Source organism: Ambystoma mexicanum, chromosome 11, assembly GCF_040938575.1.
Source record: "Ambystoma mexicanum isolate Mex_15411 chromosome 11, UKY_AmexF1_1, whole genome shotgun sequence".
Classification (NCBI taxonomy): Eukaryota; Metazoa; Chordata; class Amphibia; order Caudata; family Ambystomatidae; genus Ambystoma; species Ambystoma mexicanum.
The window spans coordinates 706,187,229-706,201,343 of NC_090934.1; the positions used below are offsets into that span (position 1 = coordinate 706,187,229).

Consider the following 14,115-nt stretch of genomic DNA (forward strand, 5'->3'; position numbering starts at 1 on the left):
ATCCACCCGCACTGATCCAACCCCAGGAACTGGATCTAAAAACGATGGCCATATCCTGGCCACCTGGATGACAGATCCCCGGGGACTAGCGGGTGAGACACCTTCAGGTTTCTCACAAAAAGGACTGCAGGGATATTCTCGCTTCAGCAACAGCAACAGACAAAGTGGTAAAGATATTATTGTGTATTGGTGTCTCAGGCAGGGCGTCTCTCTGTTTGCCTGCTTTCTGCATCTTGTTGTACCTACTATGCTTGGCATGGGTTGGACCTGCGTAGTGATCTATCAAAGCATCACATATCTCTTTTCATATGTGTCACCCTGACACTCTCTCCTCCTGCACTTCAAGGATTTCATGATGGGTGCATTCAGAATTTATCACCCTGTCAGGATGTTGCCGCCAAAATGAAAATTGATCATAGTCGTCGTAGAATTTATGGGCCATGCTTTTGAGCTGAGGCATAAGGCTGAAATTAAATGTGTCACTTGAAAGACTTTTTGGGTGGCCGTGCCTTAACGAGGAGGGTTTGCGAAAGCCAAACCGTTGCAGTCAACAAACTGTTTTGTAAATTTCACAAAGACTAGTTGGTTCTTTGTAACAATCTCAGCTTCAGGCAAAAAGCTCCAATGTCCTTTTACCTCAACCAACTGTGCTTCCAATGTTCTTTGGTAAGCCCTCCACACCAGGAGAGATCCCTTTACTCTTTGGATATCAAAAGCAATTTAAAATACTATATTGACCGTATGGAATTCTTCAGTCTTTGCAACATTTTATGGGCTTTGGACCCGGTGGTACTGGGAAATGAGTCTCGGAGGCAAGCGTAATCAAGTGGCTGTCAGCATGCATTGGAATGTGTCACAGGAAACCCAGAAAACCTATACCAGGACGGATGGGGCCCATGCTACTAGAGGCATAGCCTCCGCGACTGCATTTCTCACAGATATCCCATTAGATGGTATCTACAGCGTGGCTGCATGGAAGGAGACTCACACCATCACCAAGTAATACTGCGTTGAGCAGAAAACCAGTGGAATCTCGAGGGTCGTATAAGCGGACAGCCTAAAGAGCCACTTGGACAACCCGTTTTCATAAGGAAAGCCTTGTTCTTTTCCTCCACCCTAGTAAGTGATGTTCTCCTTTGTTAACTGCTTTGTAATCTTTTCAGCAGAATGTGAATTTATGAAAGGCCTTTCATCGATTTGCATATGATCCACTTGCCAAAACCCATTTGAAACCAGCTATTAAATGCACAGCATGCGGTACCAGAATCTGAAGATGGCCTCAGGGTGCCAGAGCGTAGTTCCCCCATTGGCTAGAAGGCAAAAGGTTTAAAATGCAGTGGATAGATGACCAAAGCAAGTGCTGGTTTTTGTTTACATGTATTTAGAACTGCCTGATAATGGAGAATATTCAACAGCATGGCATTCAATGAAAGATGCAAATAACAAGAGGGGTCCTGGGAGACTCTCTGCCAGACATGAGTCCTGGTTACAAGATCCTTACCCAGAGTCTTTAGCTCACTATCTTTCACAGAGGAGAAATATCCTAAACATATCAGTCTCTGTCCTGCCCTGGGCAGTCCAGCACTGAAATGCTAGGCAGTTCTCCACTGAACAAGAGTACCCACAGCAACCCCAGACACGTGTTTCGGTCTGGTTGAAACTCATCAGTAGGGTGTAGCTGTGCCTCTCTAAAAATAGTGAACAAGGAGTCCACGTCTGGATTCCCCTAGTAACTTAGGGTGAGACCCAAAGTTACTTGAAATATGCAAATAACATATGGTTTTTCCCCTTTTGTAATGGCTTGGCAGACTGAAAAACGATGGTCTGGAGTGCTGCCCAGAGCTTTGCCTGTGGTTATGATTTATTCAAAACCTTCCAGCCATCACCTTTTCGTTTTGCTAAAGTCACCCCGAGTGGGACGGGTATGCCCAGACGTGGGTCCCAAGTCTGCCAGGCCTAGAGACCCAAGCTACTCCTCACTGATGACGCCCAACAAGGCTGAAACATGTCTGGGGATGCTTGTGGTCTCGTGCAGAAGGGATGTGACCTAGCAGTTCGGGCTGGACTCCCCCTTTTGGGGTAGGACCAAGCCTGATTTGCATATGGTTTTTACCCTTCTGTAATGGCTTGGCAGACTGAAAAACGATGGTCTGGAGTGTTGCCCAGAGCTTTGCCTGTGGTTATGATTTATTCAAAACCTTCCAGCCATCACCTTTTCGTTTTGCATTCAATGAAAGATGCCAATGTCAGAGAGCTGTAGTTACCTGTAAGCAGTGCTCCAGATAAGATTTTGTGGTGGGAGTATTTTACTCCCTATTTTTAAACTTTGAAAGTAAATGACTTTTCTCCTTTGCAAGAGAGTAAAATGTATGTGACATCCAGACGAAATAAGCAAAAACGGTATGGCAGTCATTACTATGCGGCAGCTTTCTGCATTGTGAAAGAATACACCTTTCGTTATTTCTCTGAGGTCCGGCCATTTGATCTCTCCTGTATATATTATTTAAATGTTGAAAACACAAACACCTAGACAATTGCATAGTAAAGCAAACATGAATTGTATTGTGCATTTCGAGGTCCAACAGCAGAATTGTCTTTTGATGTTTAATGAAAGTCCTAATTTTCTGGAGCTATTACTACCTAATGGTATGCCAATGTTATGATGGAACAGTGCAGAGAGACAAGGACTCCATGCTAAATTCTATATCTAATCTCACGGTCAAATGGTTATTTATATATCTCTTTTAGCAACACGCTGTACATAGAACATATTTCTCACAATTATCACCAAACCGAAGTCTGCACCCCTTTATCGACCTCGAGAGGATGAAAGGCTGAGTTGTCCTTGCTGGGATTCGAACCTGCAACCTACAGATCATTCTCAGATTGCAGCGAGTGCTCAACTGGCTGAGCTATATTATTGGCTAACATCCTTCAGAAGTCGGTCAACCGAGTATCGACTGAGGTATAATAATCACAGTGCCCAGATGTTGGACGAACCATTATGAAGCGCTACATAAAGTTAAATACCTACATAAGTTAAATACCTCTCTGGATTATCACAGGGACAGGTTTTGGTGAGTTTCCATTTCAATTACAAATGTAACATTCATTTGTTTGTTTTTGAACAGCGTTTTCACTTCCATGGAGAGCCAGGTTTAGATGTTTTAATTGTAGTCTTTAAGGTTTGAGAGGCTAGAACACCTGTGATTGGTGTAATGACAATCCCTCACCCTTGAACAAAGACTATGCTGCCACGGACCATGCATAGTAATGCACCCCATTGAGTGCAAGGTTGAATGGATTGTAAACTAGCACAGCACATGAACTCTGAAAAATACAATTATGCAATACTGGTTTGCTTTCACTTGAAAAAAAAGCATAATTTGTTAAAAAATATGAATTCTCAACTCAATTGCAACTTAGTTTTCCATCTTAATTATACAATCCTAAAATGCTAGGAAAATAAATATGCACCGTGCTTCTGTTTGCTCCATGAGCATCAACACAGCAGAAGCTGAAGGGAAATAAACTATTCCTTTTATCACAGTGTGCAATTTCTTTTTTTGAAAGGCTTCAGAGAAATACATTCTGTTTCAGAGGCTTTTATACACGACTTGCAATTACATCCATGTAGATACAAATCAAAAGAAGCGTTCTGGTTTGTGTCGAGCAGGGGAGTTGCTAGGTCTGGAAAAGACCCGGGGCTAAGCTGATGTCGGAACTGTTGGGACTGGGGGCTAGCTAGTCTTTTGGCTGTAGCTCCTGAGATTCTATCTGGGGCTACAACCAAAAGATCAGGGGCTATAGCCCCCTTATGCCCCCCCTAGCAACGCCCCTGGTGTCAAGTAACCTGGCCTTTGCAATGCCCTCTGCTCTAAACTTGTGTATATGTACACAGGAAAATAATAAAGCTGTTCTATTTACAAGATTTTCATGCATAAAAAGGCCTAGTACGCGCCTTATATGGAGGCCTGCCTGTAAGCAACTTATTATTGACCACAGCACCATATTATTAAACCTTTAGACTAAAATGTCATCCCAAACCACATTGGAAGACCACAATGAAGGTAAGGCACTGTACATGTTATTACTCACCTCAGGTGTTGAAAACGAGATTAGTATGTGAATGTACCAGCGGTGTCTGCTAAATGTTAATTTTGTAAATGTGTCTGATTATAAAGGACAGTATTGTGAAAGACAATTATTTGTATTTTGTTGAACAAATGAAGTCTTTTTGCAGAAATTAATCTCTTTGCGTTTTCTTTCAGACTCTTAATTCCTTCCTATTGCCTGCCCACACAAGAATAAGAAACCAGATCAATGAGGTGTTGGATCTGGATTTGATTAAACAAGAAGCAGAGAATGGGGTGCTTGACATATCTAAGCTGGTTAAGTTCATCATTGATATGATGGGAACACTTTGTGCACCAGCTAGAGATGAGGACATCAGGAAGCTTAAAGACATCAAAGAAATAGTCCCCCTGTTCAGGTATTGTATTAAGAGACCAATGTTTTACTCTGTCTTTTGGAGTGTGTGTATGTCCTTTTTTTTCCTTGTGGGTACCTGTTCTGCAAAGTAAGAATATCTTTAGCGAAAATCTTGCAAATAAACATTTTCACTTTGACATTTGAATCAGTAATCCACGTTTACAATTGGACACACTAATTTTAATTATTTTCAACATATGTTTGAGAGGTCCTCTTACATACTTTGCACAGTTTTACCAATTTTGGATTGTCTATTGGTAATTGACAGAGTAGGAGTTTTAGGGGCGGCTGGATAGATAGATGGATGCATTTAGAGGGAGTGAGTGAGTGTGAATTAGATTTCTCCAGCATGGGGTCTGGCATGGATTCACATGCTCATGAATATTCCCCGTCAGGCTGGGAATCCTCATGAGCATGTGAATCCATGCCAGACCCATGCTGGAGAACAACAGTTACAGGTAAGTAACTTGTTTCTTCTCCAGCATGGGGTCTGGCATGGATTCACATGCTCATGAGGATTCCCTGCTTGACGACGGGGAATATTCATGAGCATGTGAATCCATGCCAGACCCATGCTGGAGAACAACAGTTACAGGTAAGTAACTTGTTCCAAATGGTTACATGGATTGGTGTGCAAGAGAGAGCAAGGGATGGATGATGGCTGGATTGGTGAGTGAGAGTGGTTGAGTGTTGAAAGGATGGGTTGTTGAGTGAGTAAGAGTGAATTGAGAGGGTGAGGCATGGATCCATGGATGGTTTGGCAAGTGAGGCGAGTGTTGGATGGATTGGTTAGAGAGTGAGTTATATGGTGAGGGATGATGTGTGTGCTGCTGAGTAAGAAAGTGATGGATGGATGGATGGATGGATGGATGGATGGATAGGTAAATGAGAGCATGAGCAAGAGGGTGTGTTGGTTGGATGGACTGGTGAGGTGAGTGAGTTTGTCTTTGCCTTGGGTTGGTCAGGATTTTCATTAAACCTTTGATATCATCAGGCTGTCATTGTGAGCTTGGATCACGGTTGATCAGACTTTTAAGTTTCCACAAAGCCACGGTGTCGTTGTGAGCCTGGGTGTATTGAAGCCATGCACAAGACAACAATAGAGGAGACCCCATTCTATTTATTCGGTAGGATCAGAACAGCCAGATTCTATAGACGGGAAAGCTAGGAGGACATATGGGCATGCAGGTGGGCTTTGAACTGTGGCTCCTTTGGGAGCAAGCCCTGCACCAGCCTTGCTGGATGTTCTTTGAGGCCGGCTAGGAACATTATGGGAATTGTTATAGTAGTGTGTGTTGCAGGATTCCTCTGGTGTTTAGACTGGGCGTCTTTGGGAGTTAATCTGAATAATCCATCCAAATCTATGTACTTCCACTGTAGCATGTCTTCCCAAATTCCCTAGTTGTTGAATCCCGCCCACTGGACCCTGCCCACTGAACTCCTCTCCTGCAGACCGACCAACTGAATGCCTTTTTGTCGACTCTGTCTTACCCCTGCCTTTTTCACTAATAGGGGCAACCCCCATATCCTCATTACCCCACAACTCTTAACCATGCGCTCAATGGGGGGCTCTGACCTCCATGTCCCTCGCCCAGAGCCCTAGACTGCCCGATGCCCCCTAAGGTCACGGCCACACCTCACCTCCCATGATCTTGTCCCTACCCGCAATGAGCATCACTTACTGGCTCTGTGCAGGGAATACTGGACATAGAAAGTGAACGAGTTCAGCAACCTTGTGTTCGCTGCACAGTCCAATTGGTGGGTTCAGTTACCCATGTTCGGCAAAGATGGATTCAGTGAATCTTTCTTTTCTGAACATGAGTAAAACCATCAGGCCTACCATTCTGAACCCGGGCTGCACTTGTCTTCTCCTGTTGAAAGATGGCAGCATGTACATTTTCTAAGGATGTCGAGTCTCCTTAGAATCTTTTTATTAACTTTGTGGCCCTTATGTATTTTTTGGGAATTTTTGTGGAGTGCTACCTGTCATTTCTGGCGCTCATCATTTTTGTATATAGCAACATGATATTGATGCGAAACATGTGGAGGATAACATGTAGCTGTGTGTGCAGAACGTAGATGGAAGTGGGGTTGTAAGTGAACCTAAATGAAAATGAAAGAAGTATACTGATGCGAGATAAGCTTTAGACTTAGCACTCAGCCCTGGCGTGGCTTAGAGAGACTCTATTTAAAATGACATGATTGCTGTCAGAATGGAAAATAGAAATTTGGCACGCTGCAGCAGTATTTTACTAGTGTTTTTTCTTTATGCATTTTCAGCATGTATATTTGTAAACTCACTTGCTCTGCCAGAAGTGTATTTATGTACTAACCGAAACAGCTTCAAACAAATGATAAGAACATGTGAGTCTTAAATTGTGTTATGAATATACATCTGGGTTGATATCTCTTAAAGGTGACCAGAGTGAACGTGGAAGACCAGGTTTACCTGCCTCCTCATGGAAGTCCATTGCACTAATTGTTGAAATCTTCCCTAGTGAAGTCATAAAAGTTTCCTTTCATTGCATTGGAGTGTATGTATTGAAAAACCCATAAAAGTTGGAGGGACAAAGGGCGTGGATAAGTGTTGGGATTCCTTGCGGATCATGTCTCTGTGTACCTGTGAATTACCGAACTAACCTCACCCAACATTTTAGTCCGGTATTTGATTTACTGTACATATGGAAAATAATGATGTTGTATAACGTGACAGAACACGACATAACCAACTAGTAAATCAAAATCAACATCAATATTCTGTCGCAGAGAACTAAATGAATGGGGGGGGGGTCAGTAAATAAACAAATAAGATATTTAAAAAATCTTAACTCCATTAAACACAACAAATGTAATTGTGTGTGTATCTGTCTGTGGGTATATTTAATACAATTATGTTTAAACAACGCACACAATTTCTACATAAAATGTGTGTCTACAACACTAGCTCATAAAAAAGATTTTGCAACCACTTAGTGTATATGTTATCAGTGGGTGAAGCATAAAAGGAGTTCAATACACATTTTCTTGATGATGTTCTAATGAACAGGAAGGCTTTCCTCTTATCAAATGCTACTCTAGCTCAATGTTTACTCGAGTACCATGAACACAGAAGAAGGCCCTCCAAAGTAAAAAATATTTTTAAAATTTCAAGTGCATAATGTATTCCTCCTTTTTACATACAACCACCAATAGTATGATATCATCCATGTCGTTTATCTATTTCACCACTCTGTGAATGTTAGTGTAGTGTTCTTGAAATACAGTTTTATATTTCATGAGCTTGCTTTTCACTTTGTTTGCCCTATTCCAAGAAACCAGTGTTTATCTTTACATGCCAGCCGATTTCATCTTCATGTTCCTCTTAAATTTTGTCATATGGAAATCATGTTAAAGCACACAGGAAGAGTGTGCAAGTGATAGAATAAGACAAGGTGCAGGGTTCCTTGAGCAGGTGAGTTACGTCTGTGGGCCATGCGTCTAGAGTGGCAGTACAAGAATTGTGTGTGTCACCGTAGCAAAGATGGAGGGAGGCCAACAAACTTTATGCGTTACAGTGTTGGATGCCTCTGATCGACGTCTAAGGTATTGCCATGATAAAAAGTCTGTGAGCTGCATGTGCAATAACATTATAAAGGGGCCTAGGTACTGTGTATGCACATGGTTAAAGGACTGTGAGATTTATGTGAAAAGTAGCAGCATGTGAGTCATGTGTGTGGATATATCGACAATAACAGTGCTAGACGAAGGCCCAGGGACATTGTGTGTCAGTGTTTTGTGGAGGTTTTGTTTTGACATTGTGTGGGGGTCCCAAATACAGTTTGCTGGCTTTTTTAATTTACATATTCGCCTCCATACAACCGTCTAAACACACAACATCTCTGCCAAAGTACCACGACAAAAATTTGGTCTAGCTGGACACAACTAATCTCCTGTACTTGCTCTCCTGACCATCTCACAGCTCCCGTCCACATGCCTGATCGACATGGGTAGCTAACTGGGGCCTGGCCATCCCACCCAACTTCCTTTTGACCAAATGCACACAGGCATTCTAACCTTTTGGACAATGTTCCCATATCCTGGACTTCGGTCCCCCAAGAGCGTTGAGGCAAAATCGCTTTGAGGCCATACAAATGGGATAGAGGCGCTTTCCAAATGACAAACTACTCTACTACTACTAGATCCATTATTCTATAATTTTTTTTTAAAAATGTTTTTATTTTTTTCACAACACCTCAAACTTAACCAACACATCGGACATTTCCGTTTATTAGCTTCTTGGCTTACGTTAACATGTAACACATTGCTGTCCTCCACCCTCCCTCCCCATTAACTCGAGCGCCTACTTCAATGCCTCGAATTCTGTTTCTTAGGGTCAATCTACTTTACTATTCCCAGATGTTTCATCTTCGCTGGATTCGACCTGGGAGAGTCCCGATATTGTGGCCATCATTTGTCTCCATGCTATCAGGGGTCCCGCTTCCTCTTCCCCTCCCCTACTAACTGCTTCGTACCATGCTGCCGTCTCCGCCTCTGCCCACTTTAAGAGATCATTCCGGGGGGCGCTGTGAGCAGCCAACGGATGCAGACGTAGTTTGCTGCTGCTCCGTCTGGGCTGCCCGAAATCCTGCAAATATCCTGCATTACCATGAAGTGACCCAATACAACTTTTATCCTGCCGAAGCAGTGTGGACCGACAACATCCTGATCAAGTTTGGTCAGAATTCAGTGGTGTCTTGGGGCTGCAATTTGTCCTAACGTCTGTGGCAGCGCGGGAGAGAGGCTGAATGGCGGCGTCGTGGCGAGCTGGGCCGCTGGTGACCGTGGGCAGGATCCAGCTCGCTGCGAGCCCCGCGGCATGTTATGGGCATAGTGGAGCGACATCAGCGCCGGGGAAGAAGGCACACGCCGCGGTGAAAGGGGCAGCCGGAGAGGACCCTGCCTGGGAGTGGGCTCCGAAGAGGCGGCGGACCCACGGACCTCCCCTGGTCTGACCCATGCTGGGGGCTGGAACGCGACTCCGGTGAGGGAGGAGTTGCGGCCGGATGCTGCGGTGGAACCTGGGGACCCGGCGGCGGACTGCGGCGAGGCCAGTGGTGAGTGCAGGAGGCCTGGCGGGAGCGGGGACCCGGGTGGCCTCCCGAGATCTGGACACGGGCGCCCACGAGCGTCCGCTGGGACATCCAGGCGGTCCAGCTGCTTGTCCGGCCCAGACTCCACAGGCGCTCTCTGGGAGCCTTCCCCCCCTACGTGGGGCTTGAGGCAAAGGTTCATCTTTGGGCTGCAACAAAAGGAGAACGCTGTGCCGCTTGGACACTGGAGGTGAGAGCCTGGGAGGAGCCTCTGGTCGGCTCGGGTATTTGGGCCGCCATTTTCTACGACCCTGAGGAGTGCTGGTGTAATAATAACACGTAGGTTGGACATTGGAAGGAAGAGGGCAGAGATTTCCTGAGCTGGCCTGTGGCTGCTGGAGGTGCACCGGGACAACGAAACAGCTAAGTAATACGCGCACGAGTAAAAGGGACACCCGGGACCAGGGGAGGATGGGGCTCTGGATATATTGCCTGCAAATTAGGGTGGGGAAGGACTGAGCCCATATTTTGAGACACGGTGGACCGCAGTACAGACAAGAGAAGGCCCACAACATTCAAGAATCCTCAGAGGGCAGTAAAGACTCTGGGAGACTTAAGGGGGCCTGTGACAACGGGCGTGTGCCCTTGTGCCCCCCCCACCGACAGCAGCATACCGACTGCAAAGACCCAGGACATGGGACAACCTTTGATTTGCCGGCTCCCTCCCTCCGGGACCTGTGGGTCGGAGACACTTCCCTGCATCGGCCGACACATGCTATGCAAAGCCATGGCACAGAATAAAATGGACTAATACGCTTCAGCCGTCCCGACAAAGGTCTCTGCTACCAATGGAAATGGAGGGAACAGCAATCCATCTGCTGAAACGGGCCAGGTCCTGTCCCTAACCGACATAATGGTGGCTATTGGAGACTCGAGGACGTCCGTGGAAGCAAAAATAGATGGCTATCCTCGGAGGTCTCCTTCCTCCGCCAGGACTTTAAGAATCTGTCGAGTCGGGTTGGGGATACTGAGCGAAGGATCTCCTATGCCGAGGATGCGGCCAAAAAGGTAGAGGGACGTCTGGCGCAAGTGGAGAAAAAACTAGCCATTCTCGATGTCAGGGCTGAGGACAGTGGGGGCCGCTCCAGGCGCAATAATCTCTGCATCCTTGGGCTACCAGAACGGGAGGAGAGCCCATCGATGGAACTCTTCTTGGAGGAATGGCTCGCAGATCTAATGGCTCCTCAAAAGCTCTCCAAATTTTTCTCCATCCAGCGGGCGCACAGAGTCCCCACGGGCAGACCGGTGCCCGGAGCGCCGCCTCGGACAGTGATGAATTTCCGAGACCCGGATACAATCCTGCACATGGCACGCTCAAAGGGCCCAATGACATACAATGGGAATCATATAGGCTTTTTCCCTGATTACATGCGTGAGGTCCAGAAAGCTTGCCAGTCCTACGATTCAATCAAGCGGAAATTGGCAGCATTAAACATCAAGTATGTGGTTTTTTTTTCCGGCCACTTTGAAACTGTACTACAGAAACTCAATCCAAGTGTTTTCCAACCCGCGAGAGGCGTGGGATTGGCTTGAAACCGAGGTCCTGTCCTCCCCGAAATCCAAGGCGTGCCCAGCAAGAGTAGAGACCGGCTCCGCCACCCCGTCCTGGGGGCAGACACCTACACCAAGTATGGACAGCACGGAAGATAATTCACCCGGAGGAACTGGAAAGGCATGACAGATGCTGAAGATCTAGCAGAGCCCCAATGAACTGATGACCCCCAGGGGAAAGGGCCTAAGGGTCTCCCTGCCCCTTCTTTGAGCCCAAGCAGGGGACGGCTAATTCATGGGACACATACACTCAAGCGGGAAGCACAGGTTGGTTGGTTAGTGCAGCAATCCAATCCATCGGGGAGCCCCCCCAGATATGTATTTCATGGTTCCTGGTTGTAAGTTCGGTCGACAGGTGCTTCCGTTTGGGGGTGGGGGAGAGTACAGTGGGAGGGGGGGGGAGTTCAGGGGTGCGTGATTCAGACAGCGTACAGCCTGCTTCTAAGCTTATGGGCGTTGTAGGCACCGGTTGCGCTGGGGGGGTGGGGGAATCCGGCGTTTCGGATACTAGGGTATGTTTCAGTTCATGGAGTGCATTTTTGGTGGGGAAGACTATATGGGGGCAGAGAGCGGTGGAGGGTGTGGGGGGAAGGCATGGTCCAGTTTACCCTCTTGAATGGCTGACTATACTCAGCACACTAATGTTTAGCAGACTGGCCAGCTGTCCTTGCTGACATGGAACGTGAACGGCCTAGGCTCAAGCATTAAACGAAAGTTAATACTGCAATACCTCAATAGATACTCCCCAAGGGTGGCCTTCCTCTCTTGGTGGGAACGGAATGTGGGTTTTTCAGGAGGTCCAACTATCCGCAGTCATACCTGGCAAGATTTTCGAGAGGTGCCAGGGGCGCAATGGTACTTTTTCATAAGCGCATCCCCTTCCAGGTCAAAAAGGTCTGTGCCAACCCTAAAGGTCGATATGTGGCAGTGCTGGGTGACCAATGGGGAGAACGATGGGGCTTTCTCGCCGCAGCATATACACCCCCTGCACTCACGGGAATCCTTTTGCAAGAGCTACAAACATTATTATGGGAGGAGAGGGCAGATGTGTGGGCCTGTGCGGGGACTTTAATGATGTGATGGAGGCTGTTGTGGACAGGTCACATAGGGGGGCAGCGGTCCGGACGGCACTTCATAGGTTTGCTGAGTCCATGGGGCTACTAGATACCTGGAGGTCCCTACACAGAAATGAGCAGGGGTTTTCGTTCTATTCACCCGCACACACAAGAATGTCCAGAATCAACTATCTCTTCATCCCTCAGAGCTCATCCCATAGACTTAGATCCGCGACCCTCTTGGCCAGGGGTATCTCTGATCACTCTCCCCTAGTAGTGACTCCAAAGAGCAGTCATCAGAAATCGGACTTCACTTGGTGGCTGAATTCATATTACCTGGGGCTCCCGGAAATAGTGGAAGGGCTGACGAACAAGTCAAACGACTATTTCAAACTTAATGTAGGCTCGGTAAATTGTCCAATCACGACCTGGGAAGCATGTAAGTCGGTCTTACGGGGAGAAGCTATCTCTCTGGTGACTGCCCATAGGCGGAATCACAGTCAGGAGCTCATAGAGGCGTAGGGAACGGTGGCTGACTGGGAGGCTCACTTCTTAGAGGTCGTTACGGAGGCCTCACAAGAGGCCCTGGAGACAGCACAGGAAATATTAAGAAACCTGGCCGTAGACGAAGCTCGGACTGCCATTTGGTCGACCCAGAGCCAGATTTATGAATGGGCGGACAAGGCGAGGAAGACATTACATTGGCTGGAGAGAAGGGAACAACGTAAAGGATACGTCCAAATAATTCAGTTGTCAAATGGGGAGCGGGTGACGGAGGAATCCGATACAGCGGAGGCCTTTGCCACATACTACGAACGCCTCTATTCCCCCCTTGGTGAGAGTCTGGTGATTGAATACACAAGTTTCCTAGACTCTGTGGTACTTCCACGCAACAGAAAGACGAGCTCGACCTGGAGCTGACGGAGGATGAAGTGCGGTCGGCACTCATGCAGCTCCGAACCGGGAAAACTCTGGAACCCAATGGATTCCCAGTGGAAACTTGGAAGTGCCTGGGCGGTTCTCTAATCACGCATATGCATCGTATGTTCCTCCGTTGTAGAGACGTTGGTGCCCTCCCCCCGGACCTCAGGGAGTCTTGCATAGTGGTACTGCCTAAGCAGGGTCGACCCCCAGAGCAATGTGCCTCATACAGGCCCATTTCACTTATAAATGGGGAGGCAAAAATGTTAGCCCGGGCCCTAGCCAATAGACTACTAAGAGTGATAGAGTCCTTGGTACATCCCGACCAGTGTGGGTTCATGCCCAATAAATCTACCCGCATGAATCTACACAGGCGCCAGCTCGCTTTGGATGGTGCCCCTATGATTCCTGATTCGCTTGCCCTGCTGGCGGTCGATTTTGAAAAAGCGTTCGATTCGTTGGGGTGGGATGCTCTATGGGGCATCTTAGAACGAATGAACTTTGGGCAGGGCTTTCTCTCGTGGGCCAAGCTTCTCTATGCATCTCCCGTCGCAAGAGTTTGGGTGAATGGTAGACGGTCTAAAACATTTCCACTAAGACGAGGGACCAGACAGGGCTGTCCCTTCTCTCCCCTGCTGTTCCTTCTCGATATAGAACCGCTCGCGATCAGGCTCCGCAAAGACAAACAGTGGGCGGGATTCGTGTGGCCCTGGGGTGGGGAGGACCGGGTTTCATTATATGCAGACGACCTCCTCATTTATCTCAGCAAACCGATGTCCTCCTGCCCGGTGGTATCTCAAATTCTTGCGGACTACCAACGATACTCCGGCCTTAAGGTAAACACTCAAAAAACAGTGTTCTTTCCAATTCACAGCTATTGACAGGTACATACGAGCTCTCCTTTGGAAAGGAACACAATCCAGAATAGCTCTTAAGACATTGCAGCCTTCCGTCTAGGAGGGGGGAAT

The 14,115-nt window shown here is 47.0% G+C and overlaps 1 protein-coding gene across 1 annotated transcript in view; it reads left to right on the forward strand.

The window, feature by feature from the left end:
- Positions 1-14,115, forward strand: part of TCP11L1 (t-complex 11 like 1) — a 666,815-nt gene that overhangs the window by 237,255 nt on the left and 415,445 nt on the right. The window contains exon 5 of the mRNA XM_069623576.1: positions 4,272-4,492. Coding sequence (XP_069479677.1) covers positions 4,272-4,492 — 221 coding nt within the window. The remainder of the gene's footprint in view (positions 1-4,271; positions 4,493-14,115) is intronic.